The following is a 19979-nucleotide window of genomic DNA, read 5'->3' as shown; positions in this document are numbered from 1 at the left end:
TTAAGTTTGCTTACTTACAAAGCACTGAAGGGTCATTTCATAGGTGTATTGTAAATGATAAAGACAGAATATCAACCAAAAATTTAGAAAAAACACATAAAACAAATGCTATAAATTAAGTTTCAGTTCAGTGAGTAAAATAAGTATTTGATCCCCAAACAAAACATGACTTAGTACTTGGTGGAGAAACCCTTGTTGGCAAGGCGAAGTTGTACCCCAAAAAAATTGACGTCCTTTTTTTTTCTCACAAATAGAGCTTTCTTTTGGTGGTATTTAATCACCTCTGCAATTTTTATTTTTTGCGCTATAAACAAAAAAAGAGCGACAATTTTGAAAAAAAACAACATTATGGCGGACACATCGGACATTTTTGACACATTTTTGGGACCATTGTCATTTATACAGCGATCGGTGCGGTTAAAAATGCATTGATTACTGTGTAAATGACACTGGCAGTGAAGGGGTTAACCACTAGGGGGCAGTGAAGGGGTTAAGTGTGTCCTAGGGAGTGATTCTAACTGTGAGGGGGCTGGACTTGAACACACGGGACAGTGATCACTGCTCTCGATCACAGAGAGCAGTAGATCACTGTCCTGTCACTAGGCAGAACAGGAAAATGCTTTGTTTACATAAGCATCTCCCCGTTCTTCCTCTCCGTGACAGGATCGCAGGCACCCGGCGGACATCGAGTCCACGGGACTCACGGTCACGGAGACCGCAGCGGCGCGCACTCACTCGCGACACCGCTTCTTAAAGGGGACGTACCTGTACGCCCTTTTGCCTGCCAGTGCCATTCTGCCGACGTACATTGCCGTGCGCTGGTCTGCGAGTGGTTAAAATACACCTATGATAAAGATTATAGACCCTTCATTTCTTTGTAAGTGGGCAAACCTACAAAATCTGCAGGGGATCAAATAATTATTTTCCCCACTGTATCTTGACCAGGATTCAAACCAGGGAACCCAGCGCTGTATACACATAGGGTGCAATGATTTCCCTAACTGTGCTATTGTATTCTAACAGTGGGACTGCACCCCCCCCTAAATATGGCTATTGGCTGCATGTGCTGATTGAATGGTGGTTTTCCAACAGGACTGTTTGAAAGAAGTCTAACAATCAGCTTCTGTTAACCAAAGAGTGGTACACCCAACCTGAAATTTGGCTGGCTCCTGCAGAATTGGCTGAATTTCGATACGCGTAGTCTAATGTCGCGTACACACGACCAGGTTTGCCATCGGAATAAACTCTGAAGGTTTCTCTGCCAGAACACCGACGGAATTCCATTCAAGCGTTCTTGCCTACACACGGTCAACCCAAAGTCCGACCAAAGTCCGACCATCAAGAACGTGGTGACGTACAACACTTACGACGTTACTAGAAAAAGGAAGTTCGATAGCCAGTAGCCAATAGCTTCCTTCTCGTACTTGCTTCAGAGCATGCGTCGTTTTTGGTCCATCGGAACAGCATACAGACGATCGGTTTTCCCGATAGGAATTGGTTCCATCAGAAATATTTAGAACATGTTTCATTCCTAGGTCCGTCAGAATTTTCGAAATAAAAAGTCAGATGAGGCCTACACACGATCAGAATAGATGATGAAACGCTTCCGTATGACTTTTTCTGTCGGACATTTCGCTCGTGTGTACGCGGCTTAAGCGCTAAGGCGCTAACAAATAACCCAATGATACAAACTTGAAGCAAAAAGGAGCTCCAGAACATCTTAAAGAGAAAATAATATGAGAGCATCATAAAGGCTTCCTGAAGAACCACAGCTGGCTCGCCTCTGCTCATGCACGAGCTTGCGGTGCGATTTGTGAATGGTCCTGCAGGCTCCTGGGATATATGATGTGTCCCAGGAGGCTGCATGATGGAAGGAGATGGGGCAAGGAACATCTTCCTCACCTAGACTAGAATTGCAGAAGTGGGAGCGGGTTCTGATAAAAATCGGTACCTCCCCTAAAAGAAAAACCATGCAACTCAGTTACAGATTGGGGGAGGGAGCAAACTAGAGGGACTTTACTTTTTGAGGGAAAATCCACTTTAACAATGAGCCTCTCTTATCAGCTCCCTATTGGTCTTTTAAATATATAATTGAAAGCTTGTTGGTATATCTATTCAATAAGTTTAAAAATTACCTGTTGTTCATGTCAGAAACTAACAACTGTCATGTGTTCTCTGCACACTTCCAGTGTTATCTCAAGGAGTCTAATTAGCCCTCCCGGTTAGGGTAGTATAGCAAAAGACAACTGGGCAGGGCTGATACCATTCCGTGCTTAGTGCATTTTTTGTATTTTCTGTACTTTCAGGGTGTTTAAAGGGATAAAACATGGCATGTATTGCAGACTTGTACGGTATATGTTTTATTTTTAGAACTGAGAATAAAAAACCTGTCTCGGCTCAACCAGCCCAAAAACATAAAAGTAGCCCACTGTATGTATCAAAATAGCAAAAAATTGTATTAGCCCCCTTTCACACATGAATGTCCGTTTTGATAGACTCCGCTTGCTCAGCAGGAATCGATCCGTTGATCCCCAGGCTGAGTAGGCGGATGACAGGTCCATCTTCACTTACTGTGCAGGCACAGACCTATCAGAGCCCCGCTATTCTCTATGGGGGATCGGATGAAAACGGACCGCCTGTCCATTTTCATCCGATCCGATCCACCAGATCAGGTCTGCCTGAAAAACTGACAGGTGAACCTAAACGGTCCGCATGTGTGAAAGAGCTCTTAGATAAACCACAAATGTATGTTTAAAACAATGACTAAAGCCGCGTACACATGAACGGACTTTTCGACCAGACTGGTCCGACGGACCAAGTCCGGCAGACTATTCAAACGTGTGTGGGCTTCATCGGACCTGCAGCGGACTTTTTCAGTCGAAAATCTGACGGACTTTAGATTTAGAACATGCTTCAAATCTTTCCGACGGACTCGAGTCCGGTCAAAAAATCCACTCGTCTGTATGCTAGTCTGACGGACAAAAACCAACGCTAGGGCACCTATTGGCTACTGGCTATCAACTTCCTTATTTTAGTCCGGTCGTACGTCATCACGTACGAATCCATCGGACTTTGGTGTGATCGTGTGTAGGCAAGTCCGGTCGTTAGAAAGTCCGTTCAAAAGTCCGTCGTAACTCCGTCGAAAGTCCGTCGGAAAGACCGTCGGACCTTTGTTGTCAAAAAGTCCGACTGTGTGTACGCAGCATAACAGACACAAACAAACTCTAATGCCCTGTACACACGGTCGGATCTTCCGATGGAAAATGTCCGATCGGAGCGTGTTGTCGGAAATTCCGACCGTGTGTGGGCTCCATCGGACATTTTCCATCGGATTTTCCGACACACAAAGTTGGAGAGCAGGAGATAAAATTTTCCGACAACAAAATCCGTTGTCGGAAATTCCGATCGTGTGTACACAAATCCGATGGACAAAGTGCCACGCATGCTCAGAATAAATAAAGAGATGAAAGCTATTGGCCACTGCCCCGTTTATAGTCCCGACATACGTGTTTTACGTCACCGCGTTCAGAACGATCGGATTTTCCGACAACTTTGTGTGACCGTGTGTATGCAAGACAAGTTTGAGCCAACATCCGGCGGAAAAAATCCTAGGATTTTGTTGTCAGAATGTCCGAACAAAGTCCGACCGTGTGTACGGGGCATAAGGGCTCTTTCACACTGGGGCAGTTTGCAGGAGCTATTGCGCTAATAATAGCGCCTGCAAACCGACCCGAAAGTGCCGCTGCTTTCATTCCAGTGTGAAAGCCCCGAGGGCTTTCACACTGGAGCGATGCGCTGGCAGGACGGTAAAAAAAGTCCTGCTAGCAGCATCTTCGGAGCGGTGAGGGAGCGGAGTGTATACCGCTCCTTCACCGCTCCTGCCCATTGAAATCAATGGGACGGCGCGGCTATACCACCGGCAGAGGCGCTTTGCGGTGGTTTTTAACCATTTCTCGGCCGCATACCGACGGTAAAGCGCCGCTTACAATAGCGGCGCTTTACCCCCGACGCCCATCCCAGTGTGAAAGGGCCCTAATAAAAACAAGCCAGATCCACCTCTTTCAGACCCATAAATAAGACCAAGATGACAACGGCATATGGCAATTGTGCAAAAAATAAATCTAGTATAGAGGGTTGTACCATCCAGTCCACAAAACCTCTTAAAGTGTTTGTTTCTAAATTCTAAATCACTGCCAGCCCCTCTATTAGAGCCTGGCATACAACACTATGTAAGTCATTTCTAAAAACTGAGCGTTGTAAATACTTATTTAGAGCTATCTTCAGGCCGGTCAGATGACTCGCGCCCGATTTACAGCTCCGATACATGGCTTCTTTGGGAGGGGCCGAGATCTCCCTCTGACATCAGACAGGAAGAAGCCATGTGTCGGAGCTGTAAAGCGGCCGCAAGTCACGTGACCGGCCTGAAGATAGTTCCAAATAGGTATTTATAACGCTTGATTTTGGAAGTGACTTACATAGTGTGGTATACCAGGCTCAAATAGAGGGGCTGGCAATGACCATTGTAGGTTTTTTTATTTTTAATAATAGCGGCAGGGAGGTGGGGGTTGCGGAGACAGAGACACAAAGAGGAAGCTGACAGGCAAGGAGGAGGGGGAGAGAGGAGAGCAGAGAGGACAGCTGTGTATGACAGAGGGATGCGCTCTGACCACGGTGGTCAGGGCTCAGCAGCCCTGATTTTCATGGTCAGTACAGAGAGGGGATACAGGAAGTGGCTGGTTCAGGCAGTTTTTATTTACAGTTCAGAGGGGGGCAGATCCCCAAGGGACCATTTGTAATCGAAAGGTTCATAGCTGCCAACTGTCCCGGATTTCCCGGGACATTCCCGGGACTTGGATTTCATTCCCGGATTTGTGGTGTCCCGGGAAATGTCCCGAAAAATCCGGTTCCCGTTTTGAATCCGCCACCGCCGCCGCTAGAGGTCGGCGGCCGGCGGAGACATTGTCTCCGCCGGCCGCCATTTTGTTGAAGTTCAGGAAGACGGCTGGGGGGGGCTAGACGAAGCTTCTGCGTCGCCGCCCACCCCCTGCCCCGCTCCGCCTCGGCCCGCCCCGCTCCGCCTCGCCCCGCTCCGCCTCGGCCCGCCCCGCTCCGCCTCGCCCCGCTCCGCCTCGGCCCGCCTACCCACCGCCCCGCTGCCAGTCTGATATGGAAAGGGGCAGGGGTTCTAGGTGGGGGGGAGCGCGCGCACCGCTGTGGGACACCTGAGGTGAGTGGGGGGGGGCACTGGGGACACCTGATGTGAGGGGGGGCACTGGGGACACCTGATGTGAGTGGGGGGGGCACTGGGGACACCTGATGGGGGGGGCACTGGGAACACCTGATGTGAGGGGGGGGCACTGGGGACACCTGATGTGAGTGGGGGGGGCACTGGGGACACCTGATGTGAGGGGGGGGCACTGGGGACACCTGATGTGAGGGGGGGCACTGGGGACACCTGATGTGAGGGGGGGCACTGGGGACACCTGATGTGAGGGGGGGGCACTGGGGACTCCTGATGTGAGTGGGGGGGCACTGGGGACACCTGATGTGAGTGGGGGGGGCACTGGGGACACCTGATGTGAGGGGGGGCACTGGGGACACCTGATGTGAGGGGGGGCACTGGGGACACCTGATGTGAGGGGGGGGGCACTGGGGACTCCTAATGTGAGGGGGAGCTCCGCCGGGGACACCTGATGTGAGGGGGGGCTCCATCGGGGACTCCTGATGTGAGGGGGGGGCTCCGTCGGGGACTCCTGGTATGAGGGGGAGCTCTGCCGGGGACTCCTGATGTGAGGGGGGGCTCCGCCGGGGACTCCTGATGTGAGGGGGAGCTCCGCCGGGGACTCCTGATGTGAGGGAGAGCTCCGCCGGGGACTCCTGATGTGAGGGGGGGCTCCGCCGGGGACACCTGATGTGAGGGGGGGGCACTGGGGACTCCTAATATGAGGGGGAGCTCCGCCGGGGACTCCTGGTATGAGGGGGAGCTCCGCCGGGGACTCCTGGTGTGAGGGGGGGCTCCGCCGGGGACACCTGATGTGAGGGGGAGCTCCGCCGGGGACTCCTGATGTGAGGGGGGCTCCGCCGGTGACTCCTGATGTGAGGGGGGCTCCGCCGGGGACTCCTGGTGTGAGGGGGGCTCCGCCGGGGACTCCTGGTGTGAGGGGGGCTCCGCTGGGGACATCTGATGCAAGGACGGACTCTGCTCGGACATCTGAAGCAAGGACGGACGGCTGGTGACACGCTCAGGGATCCCACTGATTCTGCATTATGGTGAGTTGAATGATTTCATTTTATATTACAATATAATAATAGAAATAATGCGCTTCAATCATCCTGACACCATAACAACCATGGTGCCGGATTGATTGAAGTGCTAACACCAGGTGTTTGGAGTATCTTTATCTGCTGATTGTTAAACTTTCTAGAATACACATATTTCTATTGTGTAGGATCTGGGGCTGCTGTCCCGTCATTTCCCTCTCTCTCCCCCTCTCTCCCCCTCTCCATCCCTCATTCATTTCAGACTCTAACCACACCCTCTAGAGCCACGCCCATTTAAGCCACACCCACAATTTCACGTAAACCACGCCCATTTTTGCCGCGGCTCGCTTCGCGCGCCGCACTTGTCTATTTTTGCTAGGCCACGCCTGCTGACGAATGCCTCGCCCCCTAATTATTGGACAGCTCCACCTACAGCCACAAAAGTGTCCCACATTTTTTTTTACAATGTTGGCAACTATGAAGGTTATGTATAAAGTATTGCATAACTCCCAAGTTCTTGGGGTGTAAGATATCAGATCCAGAAATGTGGGCAATTCCTTTATGGTGCAGCAATCAGTATTCCACTGCAGGGTTCAAACAAAGCACTGACAAGTGGGTGCCATCACAGGGTCAATAGGGTCATGAGGATGAGACTTATTTTACGTTTTATTTTGCCGTGACATGCACTTTAACACTGGGATCACCTCTTTATACTCATTGCATACATGCAACGTTACCTCCCCCACACCACATATTGCCAGTTTATGATTTGGCATGTATCCCAGTACACTGCCTCTTGTGGATGCAAGCTGAGGTGTATCAGCACCACAGTTGGTTGTGTTGTATCAGCCATCCTTTTGAACAGGAACCAATCCTACATTCTATATCAAAAACTATGGAAGGCTCAGTACAGATAGTCAGGCTGAACTCAGCATCTGCCAGTTCCATGGAACTATCTGAGACTCCTTTCCCCGACAAAGGAATGTAAACTATACTGCCGTTAATAATAAATGTGCCCTCACTTCACAATGTAAAGTTGCTTCTGCTTCCCCAATCTGAGGTATGGCTCAGATCATGTGACTTGGAACTGTAGTGCTGCAGGTTCTTCTTGTTGCAGAGGATCACTACATATTTTTACTTCATTCTCCACAATGCAATTTATGGTTTTACATTGAAGATGCCCCATACCTAGGGGCCTAATGTGTTGACTTAGGTCGTAGAAGGATTTACATGGTATAGTCACCTGATTCCTTCAAAGGTGTCTTCTGTTTTGTAAATGTCCCATTTTGTCTTTTAACATAACAATGGTGATTATGCGTAAGTGCCGGTTCACACTACAGGGACTTGTCAGACCTCAAGTCGCCCCAAGTCACTGGACATAAGAAATTCCATTGAAGTGAATGAGAACCGTCCTAATGTACATTACTGAAGTTGCTCCGACTTTAGAAAAGGTTCCTGTACTACTTCAAGGCGACTTCTAGCCGACTTGTACCCATAGATTTGAATGGAAGTTACCTCCCAGTCGGATCCTTATCTTAATTGAAGTGATTTGGATGCGACATTACAGGAAGATTACCCAGGAATTCCCTGAAGTTGCCTCGAAGTTGCTTAGGTCACTGTAGTGTGAACCTGCACTTAGGAGCACACTTTCTGCTCCTCCAGGCCAACAGTTTTTTTTTTTCCACAAATAAATTTTTATTAAGATTGCAGAGTAAACAAAGCATACATATTAACCAACTGTTATGTGATGCCCCTTTCCTTCCCCGGATGACTGGCTGCTGTGTACGCTATAACAAGATCACACATTGTAGCCGCACAAGGCATGTTGAGTATGAGGATAGAGAGACTGAAAGTGACAGTTACTAAAACAGTACACCTAAAACCAGCTGCTAAAAGAGAAAAACCAACTGTCATCTATTTATGCTGGCAATTCAGTTGCAGTTGTAATCACACAGAGTAGAGTTATTTTAAGCACAGTGCAGTTCTCCATTATTAAAATGCACAGGTTGTGCAGGGGCCGAAGCAATAGGTTCTTTAGCTCGGGCAGGCAGAGGTGCAGACAGAAAAATAATTTGTTACTATAAGGAGCGTGATGTGTGGGTGTCACCTAGATCAGCCCCAGTGGTTCTCAAGCCAGCTGCTGATCTCCCACAGTGCCCCCAAGCTCCCATAGTGCCCCCAACTTTACTTTTTCGTACTGCACTGCCCCTCAGACTCCACAGTGTCACCCAATCTCCCATAGTGCTCTCCAATTTCCCACAGTGCCACCCAGCCTACCACAGTGCCTCCAGCTTACTGCAGAGCCTTAAACCACCCCCCTTTCCATAGTGCTATCAATCTCCGGCGGTAACCAACAGTGCCCTACCCCAGCTGCTACAGAACCCTACAGGCTCCTACAGTACCCCTGCTAAGTCTCCAGGTTCCTGGGGACCCTCAGCCTATCATTCCCTACAGTTTCCCCAACACGTGTATGTCACGTGCCTGTTCCAGGTTTAGGAGGGCACTGTGATTGCGGTTCCTGGTACTTGGGGCCCAGTGATCATGTGATTGCTATGCACATGACTAAAATGTCAACAAAGCTGTTATGAATGAATTCATTCAGCTGTGTTGCCTATGCTGTGATTGGGCCACAGCTATCACATTGTACCTGGGCAAATCACAGCACCCTGTACCATGTCATTAGCTGTAGCCAATCACAGATCACTACTGTTCACAGCTGTCATGAATGATTAACCAATTTATGAGAGTTATAAACGTTGCTGTTTCAATGATCTTCATTGTAACAACAACCAAATTGGAAAAAAAAATCCCTGATCACCCCTCAGTAGTACAGTTTTACTATGGTGACCGTAAACTACTCTGATGAAAGTATGTAAAAAAAATAGTAAAAGATAAGAAAATAAATTAAAAAAAATATATATCTATATATAGAAAATATTAAAAAAATTATTATTTTTTTTAACATACTGTCACCAGTCAGTGTCCCTGACCACCGATACATCAGTCATATGATGATGCTGGACTGTACTGGTAAAAAAAAAAAAAAATGTCTAGAAAATTGAATAAAAAATCATTTGTTTATTTATTTTACATACTGTCACTAGTAAGTGTCCCTGATCACCACCACATCAGTCATATGACAATGCTGTACTGTACTGGTGACAATATGCAAAAAAAAAAAAAAAAATTGTATTAAATTTCATCATTTATAAAAAAAATAGTGACAAAAAATTTTGACTTCCAAAAGCTCACCATGCCTCTTACTCTTAACCCTCGTACACACGATCGGATTTTCCGATGGGAATTGTGTGATGACAGGCTGTTGGCGGAAAATCCGACCGTCTGTAAGCTCCATTGGACAAATGTTGGATGGCAGGCTTTAAAATTTTCCGCGGACAAATGTCTGTTGTTGTCGGATTTTCGGAGTGTGTGTACACAAGTCCGTCAGACAAAAGTCCAAAGTACAAACACGCATGCTCAGAAGCAAGGAGGAGCCGGAAGCGGTCGGTCTTGTAAGCTAGCGTTCGTAATGGAGAATTAACATTCATGACGTGGCCAATTATGAAATCTAGAAATGCAGCGCACAATTCTCTTCGTTAATGGGATAATAATAAAGCTGCTTTGCTGGTGATATTGAGTTGAGTTATGGCAAACAAATTTTCAAAGGCTTTTTTTTCTAGTGATATCAAGAATATTATTATGTTTTTTTTTTTTTTTTTATTTGGCCAAGTTACCACAACACCAGTATCCCGTAGTTTTTAAGATCAAAGATATAACTATGTTGGTGTCCCTTGTCAATTTTACATTGTATTTTTTAAAATGTAACTGCCTACTCCCAAACTGTCATTTGAAGTAAAACACATAGCCATTATTCTCCACAATTTTTTTTATTGTGCATTAAAAAAAGAAAACAAATAAATTTAGACATGCTATCTGCCAATAGAACTTAACCAAAAAGTGCATCCTATGCATCCAAAAATATAGAAAATATAACAAATCAAATCATTATTCAACCAAAAAATAAAATAAAAGCCTCATGTATGTGTCCTGCTTCCCAATATAGGGGGTCAACAATGCCAAGAGTTGGTGAAAGCAGGGGTCCGTCATCCAGAGATAATTCCGAAAATCATCCGGATTATTCTCCTGGAGCTCCCGCAGCAATGGCATATGACATAATTGGTCACGATTAATAAAGCAACCAATTTTTTTGGTCCAAGAAATCCTCCTCCTCCTGTTCCTGGACTGGACTTGGGTCAAAGCAATAACTCCAAGGCCAATAATTAATAACACGTTATCTCCTCCTATTCTGCAACATGTCTGATTGATAAACGGCCGTTCAGAAACAAACTGAAAATCACTAAATGAACCTTCTGTTAAAAAAAAAAAAAAAATCACGAAATGAAAAGCGCAAAATGAAAAACATGAATTATTATTATCATACAGGATTTATATAGCGCCGATAGTTTACGCAGCGCTTTACAACATTAGGGCAGACAATACAATTACAATACAATTCAATACAGGAGGAATCAGAGGGCCCTGCTCGTTAGAGCTTACAATCTAGGAGGGAGGGTCAAGTTATACAAAAGGGTAATAGCTGTGGGGGATGAGCTAATGGAGAAAATAGTGCAGTTGTTAGATGGAGGCAGGATAGGCTTCTCTGATGAGAAAGGTTTCAGGGATCACCTAAAAGTGGATAAATTTGGAGACAGTCTGACAGATTGGGGTAGGGAATTCCAGAGGATGGGCGAGGCTCGGGAGAAGTCCTGGAGGCGGATGTGGGAGGAGGTGATGAGGGAGCTAGAGAGCAGGAGGTCTTGGGAGGAACGGAGATGGTGATTAGGTTGGTATTTTGGGACTAGGTTAGTGATGTAGCTGGGGGCAGAGTTCTGGATGGCTTTGTAACGTAATGTTAGTATTTTGAGTTTAATTCGTTGGGCGAGTGGTAGCCAATGGAGGGATTGGCAGAGAGGGGTAGCAGACACTGAGCGGTTTGTAAGGTGGATGAGTCTGGCAGCAGCATTCATGATGGACTGAAGGGGGGATAGTCTGTTTAAAGGTAAACCAATGAGGAGGGAGTTGCAGTAGTCAAGGCGAGAGATAACCAGGGAGTGAATCAGGAGCTTAGTGGTTTCATTGGTTAGAAAGGGACATAGTTTAGAGATGTTGCGGAGGTTGAGGCGGCAAGCTTTGGAAAGTGATTGGATGTGGGGCTGAAAGGAGAGTTCATAGTCTAGGATAACACCTAGCACCCTGACATGTGGGGATGGGTGGATGGTTTTGCCATTGCTCTTGACAGAGAAGTCAGGGGAAGAGGCACGTGGGGGAGGAAATATTATAAGCTCGGTTTTGGACAAGTTGAGTTTGAGGAAGTGGTGTGACATCCATACGGATATGTCTGTTAGTAAGTTAGTGAAGCGTGAGGAGACTGATGGAGTGAGTTGAGGGGTGGAGAGATAGATTTGTGTGTCATCAGCATAGAAATGATATTGAAAGCCGTGAGAGGCTATCAGCTGACCCAGGGAAGAGGTGTAGATTGAAAATAAAAGAGGTCCAAGAACAGAACCTTGGGAGACCCCGACGGAGAAGGGAAGAGGATTGGAGGAAGTAGAATTGAAAGTGACACTGAAGGTGCGTTGGGATAGGTAGGATGAGAGCCACTGAAGAGCACAGTCATGGAGACCAAAGGAGTAAAGTTTTTTGAGGAGGAGGGGGTGGTCAACCGTATCAGCACTCACCAAACTTCTACTAACACAAAATTAGCAGGAGCCCAAAAGGTGGCGCTAAAGAGCTGAAAAACCACGTAGTACGTCACTACGTTCGTGTTTGTTGGCCGACAATTCCTTGCCATTTGTATGCAAGACAAGTTCCTGGCCAATGCCCTTCGGACAAAAGTTCGAGGTTTTGTCTGCGTAAAATCCGATCGTGTGTACGAGGCTTAACTCAGACGGCCTACTTTCCAAAAAAGGGGTCATTTGTGGGATATTTCTACTGTTCTGCCATTTTAAGGGCCTCAAGAAATGAGATTAGTACATAAGGATTGATTAATTTTCAAATATATATACCATAGTTTGTAGACTCTATAAATTAAACACAAACCATTTAATCACTTCAATACTGGGCACTTTCACCCCCTTCCTGCCCAGGTCATTTTTCAGCTTTTAGTGCTGTCACACTTTGAATGACAATTGCGCAGTCATGCAACACTGTACCCAAATTAATTTTTAATCATTTTCTTCACACAAATAGAGGTTTCTTTTGGTGGTATTTAATCGCTGCTGGGTTTTTATTTTTTTTGTACTAAGGGCTAGTTTACACTTGCTTCAAAACAAGGCTTTAGACAGGCTTTGTTAAAGCTCTCTGAATGCTAGTCAAAGCTCCTGTCCCTAATAAAATGTTTAGCTTACAGTCCTGTTTACACCTTGCTTTAGCTTTGCTTCTCTTCAAAAATTATACCTCATGTAGCTTTAGTGGTGCTTCAAAGCATCTTCAAAGCCTCCATAGAACTATATGGCAAAGCTTGCTTGAAGCACCTGCAACTTTTGAGAGGCTTTAATTCAGCTTTAGCTGTGCTTTGTTTTGGAGAAATTGCAGGTATGAGATATATACACACACGCACACACAGGGCATCTGCCAAGCTTCAGAAGGAAGCATCACCGAAGCCTCACCAAAGCTTAATCTAAGCACCACCGAAGCATCAAAAACACATCATAAAAGCATGTTGAAGTGGTAGGCGCTTTAATGTGTGTTGAGGTGTGTTGAGGTCTGTTGAAGCCAAAGCAAGTGTAAATGAGCCCTTAGAAAAAGAAAAAAGACCAAAATTTTTGAAAATAAAAACTTTTTCTTAGTTTCTGTCAGTAAATTTTGTAAATAAGTAATTTTTCTCCTTCACTGATGTGCACTGATGAGGCTGCACTGATGGGCACTGATATGTGGCACTGATTAGCACTGATAGGCGACACTGTTGGGCGGCACTGGTGGGCACTAATAGGTGGCACTGATAGGCGGCACTGATGGGCACAGATAGGCGGCACTGATGGGAGGCATTGATGGGCAGCACTCATGAACAGGCACTGATGGGCATTGAAAGGCAGCACTGACTGGCATCACTAATGGGCACTGATTGGTGTCATTGATGGGTACTGATTGGTGGCACTGATTTGTGGCACTGGGGAGCTTTACTGTAATTATGGCACTAATGATCAGTGCCCTGATCACCTGTCCTGGTGTCCCGTGCGAGGAGATTCCGCTGATTAGCTCTCCTCGCCACACACACTCTGTCAGTGAGAGGCGATCAAATAAGTAATTTTTCTCCTTCACTGATGTGCACTGATGAGGCGGCACTGATGGGCACTGATAGGCTGCACTGATGGGCACTGAAGAGATGACACTTATGGGCTCTGATTTGGTGGCACTTATGAGGAGGCACTAATATGCCGCACTGATGGGCACTGACAGGTGGCACTGATGGGCGGCATTGATAGGTCTCTATCAAGGGCTGGTGCAAGGATTTTGGACACCCTAGGCGAAACCTAATTTTGCTGCTCTCCCACCTTGGCTCCACCCCTGACTCCACCCACTTTGCCCTGCCCATGTATACCCCACCTTTTAAATGAAGTGCCCATCAAATGCAGCCTCACCAGCGCCCATCAATGCGGCTTCACCAGCGCCCATCAATGCGGCTTCACCAGCACCCATCAATGCAGCCTCACCAGTGCACGTGCTAGTAGTTCGAAAGTAGATGAAAACAGCAGAGCACAATATTGCTGTGTTTGATTAGGGGTCTAATAACATTTATTGAACATTGCCAACTTAAACTTTCTTTTGGGAAACAGTTTGGTGGGTTTAATTCTGCTTTGATTACCAAAATACTCAAATTACAAAAAGTAATTTTTTATTTCTTATTTGCAGAGGAAAAACTGGAAAAGAAGATTTTTTGTCTTGGACATGTTTTCAATTAGCTACTACAAATGTGAAAAGGTAATGCATTCTTCCTAATAGTTAATCACTATCAATCAATATTTAGAGAACAGACCTGGCCTATGCCTTGTTATAGCATAAATAAATTCTAATTACACTGTTAGAGATGTGATAGACCAGCTGGTAACATTTGCTAAAAGCTCTGTAAACAAACACTATATTACCAAAAGTATTGGGACGCCTGCCTTTACACGCACATGAACTTTAATGGCATCCCAGTCTTAGTCCGTAGGGTTCAATATTGAGTTGGCCCACCCTTTGTAGCTATAACAGCTTCAACTCTTCTGGGAAGACTGTCCACAAGATTTAGGAGTGTGTCTATGGGAATGTTTGACCATTCTTCCAGACGCGCATTTGTGAGGTCAGACACTGATGCGGATGAGAAGGCCTGGCAATATTAACAGAAGATGGAGGTGCCAATATTATGGGGTGATGTGAGGAAATTTAGTAACAACTGCCCAAGTAACAAATATGTCCAAAATAGAATGAGAAAGTAACTTTTTCAGAGCAAGCCTGCTGTGCCTGCAAGTACGTTTAGAACTGCGTGAGATCAATGTAAGCACTGCGCATGCGCAGGCGGCTCTTGCGCTCGTTCAAATGCGTTTGTTCACTGCGCGGCCAAAATCTTAGTAAATGTCAAGCAATGTAAATGCAATTGAGTGGGTTGAACCTCTAAACGCACCTCTAAACTTGACATTTTTTTTTTTTTTTTTTTTTACGCTGGTTCACCTTTATGTATTTTTTTAAGGAGATTTGCACACAGGTCATGTTAGCATGTTACGTTGCCAACATGTGACATGCACCTTGTTAAAATTATGTAAAAAGACTCTCGCACATCTAGCTCCTCCTAAAAGGGCATTTAACCATCCCCCTCTAATGCATATGATTTCTTTGGGCTAACATTTGCTTTTAAAGGGGTACTCCACACTTCATTCTCCAATGCTCTTGTCTCCCCCCTCTAATCCCTTGGAATTCCATGGGCTAGCTTTCTGTGTGTTTGGCTAGGGGTTTGTTATGCCCTGTACACACGGTTGGATTTTCCGATGGAAAATGTCCGATCGGAGCGTGTTGTCGGAAATTCCAACCGTGTGTGGGCTCCATCGGACATTTTCCATCGGATTTTCCGACACACAAAGTTGGAGAGCAGGAGATAAAATTTTCCGACAACAAAATCCGTTGTCGGAAATTCCGATCGTGTGTACACAAATCCGACGGACAAAGTGCCACGCATGCTCAGAATAAATAAAGAGATGAAAGCTATTGGCCACTGCCCCGTTTATAGTCCCGACGTACATGTTTTACGTCACCACGTTTAAAACGATCGGATTTTCCGACAACTTTGTGTGACCGTGTGTATGCAAGACAAGTTTGAGCCAACATCCGTCGGAAAAAATCCTAGGATTTTGTTGTCGGAATGTCCGAACAAAGTCCGACCGTGTGTACAGGGCATTAGTTTGTGGGAGGGGCACAATATTTTTTTCATTTGGGGTGAGATTTTTCATATGGGGGTTCTCATTTTATGCCTTAAAGTGGGTGTAAACCCACTTTAAAAAAAAAAAAAAACTAACACCTGCAAGACAAAGGCATAATGAGCTAGTATGCATAGCATACTTATTAGGTTTGTATTACATATCCTTAAACAATATAAAGGAGGTATAAATTGGTAGTAAACATCTTGTCATTGTACAGTACTTTTTATACACTTATCTGTTTAGCGTCAGATACCTTCACCCAGGGCTTTGTTTCTCAGAGAATAGGTGCAGGAACTCCCCCCGTCTGAGTCACCCCTTGTCTCTGCCCCCTACCCACCTCTGACCACCATCCCTTGATTCCATCCCCTACCCACCTACCAGTACTGCCCCTTTTAGAGAATACAGAACCAAGTATCATTTTGTGGTGCTAAATCATTTGTATGGAACATGTTAATGATAAAAAGAAAAGCAGTAAAATAGATCCCCTGTAGCCAGCAACAATAGAATCCCAGCAATAGATCCCCACACAACAATAGACTCCCCCAGCAACAATGGAATCCACCCCAACAACAATAGATTCCCTGCAGCAACAGTCACACCCAGTAACAAAATATCCACCCAAGCAACATTAGACACACCCCCCCAGCAGTAACAACAGATCTCCCAGCAGCCAGCATCAATGGCTCCTCCAGCAGCCAGTAAAAATAGACCTCTCCCTCACCAGTAGATCCCTTCCAGCAACATAGGACCCCCCCAGCAACAATAGATTCCCCATCAGCAACAATAGACCCTCACACAAAATCAAATCCCTACCAGTGACAATAGATCCCCCAGAAGCCAATATCAATAAACCCTCCAGCACACCCCACACCCCATGCTATTACATATATTTAGTGCTGGAGGTGCCGGTGTCTTGTTGAATACTGTCCCCCATCGGATAGTGTCCGCCCTGTACTGCGCAGGCGCAGTACGGAGGACAAACGACACGCCGAAAGTCTCCGAAGTTCAACAGCTCATCATCAGCGCCTGTGCATTTATTCTGTCCTGTGCCCAGGTTCATTCCCCACTATCCAAGTGGACATAGAGTTAGAATAAATAGATGCCGAGCGCAGCGAGGCCGTGCCCGAAGCGTGGCGAGCGAAGCGTGGTGAGCGAAGCGAGCCCGCGAGGGGCCCTCTTACAAAGCCTTCACTATTAAGTGCCCAAGCGCCGTGTACAGCTAATGGTCAGCTGATCAACTTCGGACACTTTCGGCATCTCCTTCTCCTCCATACTGCGCATGCGCTGAGCCTGCGCAGTACGGGGCGGACACTATCCGATAGGAGGACACTTCTCGTCAGAACACCGGAACTGCGTTCCCCCGCGTTCCCGCTGAAAAAAAGCCCTGCCTTCACCAGCATGCCTTTCAAGTGTCATTCTTGCCTGTTCATGTTCTGGCGAGGTCTTCATTGTGAATTTTCTCTGGTGCTGCACAGCCTTTTTAAAAAAATACAAAACTCCCAGACAGGCTCTGCAATCTCTTCATGGAAATGATGGATTATTGATCTGCATTGTACATCCGTTAATGATATTTCCTTTACTGGAGAATGTTTCAAAGTTGGTAAGGTTGAATGAAGACACTAGTCTATCCAGTTCAACCTGTGTAGGTGTATGTGTGTCAGTGTTTATAATCATTTTCCATAGCCCTGTATGTTGTGTTTACTCAGATTCACGTCCAATAGTCTTTTAAAACTATCAATACTTCCTGCTGACATCACGGATTGTGGAAGAGAGTTCCACATCCTTATCTGTGATTACACAGCTTAAGGTTAAATTGCTTCTCCTCCAATCTCATTTTGAGGCCCCGTGTCCTCTTACACTCCCTGAGACTCAATAATGTCCTACCTACGCTGGGATCACCATTGAGATATATATATATATATTTATATATCGCTATCAAATCTCCTCTCAAGCATCTCTTCTCCAGCGAGAACAAGTTTGAAACTTGTAGTCATTCCTCATAATTGAGGTCTTCAAGTCCCCTTATTAATTTTGTTGCCTTTCTCTGGACTCTATCCAGTTCCAGCACATCCCTTCTAAGGACTGGTGACCAGAACTGGACTGAATACTCCAGATATGGCCGAACCAGAGTTTTATAAAGTGTCAGGATTATAGTTTTATCTCTTTATAGGGCGTACACACGGTCGGACTTTGTTCGGACATTCCGACAACAAAATCCTAGGATTTTTTCCGACGGATGTTGGCTCAAACTTGTCTTGCATACACACGGTCACACAAAGTTGTCGGGAAATCCGATCGTTCTGAACGCGATGGCGTAAAACACGTACGCCGGGACTATAAACGGGGCAGTGGCCAATAGCTTTCATCTCTTTATTTATTCTGAGCATGCGTGGCACTTTGTCCGTCGGATTTGTGTACACACGATCGGAATTTCCGACAAAGGATTTTGTTGTCGGAAAATTTTATCTCCTGCTCTCCAACTTTGTGTGTCGGAAAATCCGATGGAAAATGTCCAATGGAGCCCACACATGGTCGGAATTTCCGACAACACGCTCCGATCGGACATTTTCCATCGGAAAATCCGACCGTGTGTACGGGGCATTAGTGTTTAGTATTTTTTAGTGGTATTCCCCATTACGCATCTCAGAGATCTTGTTTCGCCATCCTGCACATTTTTTGCTAGTATTGATTATAAAGAATACCAGTGATGGTATTACACATAGATAATCAGATTAGTGTCTTATATCTATGACCAATCTTACTTTTATATTTTATTCTTTAGGACCGCGATCCTCTGCGCAGTATACGCCTTAGAGATATTTTGAAGACGCATGAGTGCCTAGTTAAGTCAGGGTAAGTGTCCTTTATCCTTGGCAATGAGTAAGCTCTTAAGGGAAAGCTGGGCTCTGGATCTGCTCCCCTGCCATAAAAATTCAAATGTGTCTAAAATGCAGCATAGATGGTTATGAGTCATTTTCCTGCAGTGTCATTGTTCATGACTGGTTTAGCAATGCTCTTTACTTAGTTTGAGGGAAAAATGCTTACCCTTCATTCACACAGGAGTAAAAATAATGCATATACAAGCATTTTTAAATTACAGATCTGAATGCAGCTGCATTGTTTTTAATGGAGTCATTCTCACAGGTGTATAAATATAAGCTGCTTTCAGATCCGTAACACAGAATCAAAAAATCTGCATTTAAGAACATGCTATTTACACACTTACTCATATAAATGCACGTATATGCATTTGTAAGCACGTACATTAAAGTGGATGTAAACCCTTACATAAACCCAGTGAAGTCAACAGCCTTAGACGATACACAGAGATGAAACAAATCCTTCTACATAGGTTTTACTTGTTTATCTGTAGCCTTCTCTTCCCTACACCCCTTCAAAAGGGCAGTAAAGTGTTAAAATCTTTCTTCATCTGTCAGGAGCACAGAGGATGGGGCGGAGAGGCTGCAGTAACAGTGTGTAAGAGCTGATTGGAGGAAAGGAACACACCCCCTTCACACAGCAGAGGAGCTGTGTTCTGAATAGACAAGCTGCATACTGAGCTTTCCTCCCCCCCCCACACACACAAATTTATCTCATGTGTCGGAAAACTTCGAACGAAGCACCAGAGAGTCATTTTCCTGCAGTGTCATTGTTCATGACTGGTTTAGCAATGCTCTTTACTTAGTTTGAGGGAAAAATGCTTACCCTTCATTCACACAGGAGTAAAAATAATGCATATACAAGCATTTTTAAATTACAGATCTGAATGCAGCTGCATTGTTTTTAATGGAGTCATTCTCACAGGTGTATAAATATAAGCTGCTTTCAGATCCGTAACACAGAATCAAAAAATCTGCATTTAAGAACATGCTATTTACACACTTACTCATATAAATGCACGTATATGCATTTGTAAGCACGTACATTAAAGTGGATGTAAACCCTTACATAAACCCAGTGAAGTCAACAGCCTTAGACGATACACAGAGATGAAACAAATCCTTCTACATAGGTTTTACTTGTTTATCTGTAGCCTTCTCTTCCCTACACCCCTTCAAAAGGGCAGTAAAGTGTTAAAATCTTTCTTCATCTGTCAGGAGCACAGAGGATGGGGCGGAGAGGCTGCAGTAACAGTGTGTAAGAGCTGATTGGAGGAAAGGAACACACCCCCTTCACACAGCAGAGGAGCTGTGTTCTGAATAGACAAGCTGCATACTGAGCTTTCCTCCCCCCCCCACACACACAAATTTATCTCATGTGTCGGAA

General features: G+C 45.5%; 1 protein-coding gene across 3 annotated transcripts in view; it reads left to right on the top strand.

Moving 5' to 3' along the window:
• The window catches only part of PLEKHA2 (pleckstrin homology domain containing A2), a 195392-nt gene that overhangs the window by 146860 nt on the left and 28553 nt on the right, over positions 1 to 19979 (top strand). For all 3 annotated transcript variants that reach the window (XM_073622353.1, XM_073622352.1, XM_073622354.1), the window contains exons 8-9: positions 14173 to 14241; positions 18496 to 18566. In XM_073622353.1, the coding sequence (XP_073478454.1) occupies positions 14173 to 14241; positions 18496 to 18566 (140 nt within the window). The remainder of the gene's footprint in view (positions 1 to 14172; positions 14242 to 18495; positions 18567 to 19979) is intronic.

The sequence above is a fragment of the Aquarana catesbeiana genome, linkage group LG03, assembly GCF_042186555.1.
Source record: "Aquarana catesbeiana isolate 2022-GZ linkage group LG03, ASM4218655v1, whole genome shotgun sequence".
In the NCBI taxonomy this organism is placed as follows: domain Eukaryota; kingdom Metazoa; phylum Chordata; class Amphibia; order Anura; family Ranidae; genus Aquarana; species Aquarana catesbeiana.
Note: the sequence above shows the minus strand (reverse complement) of the source record. Positions and strands in the feature narration are given on the sequence as shown.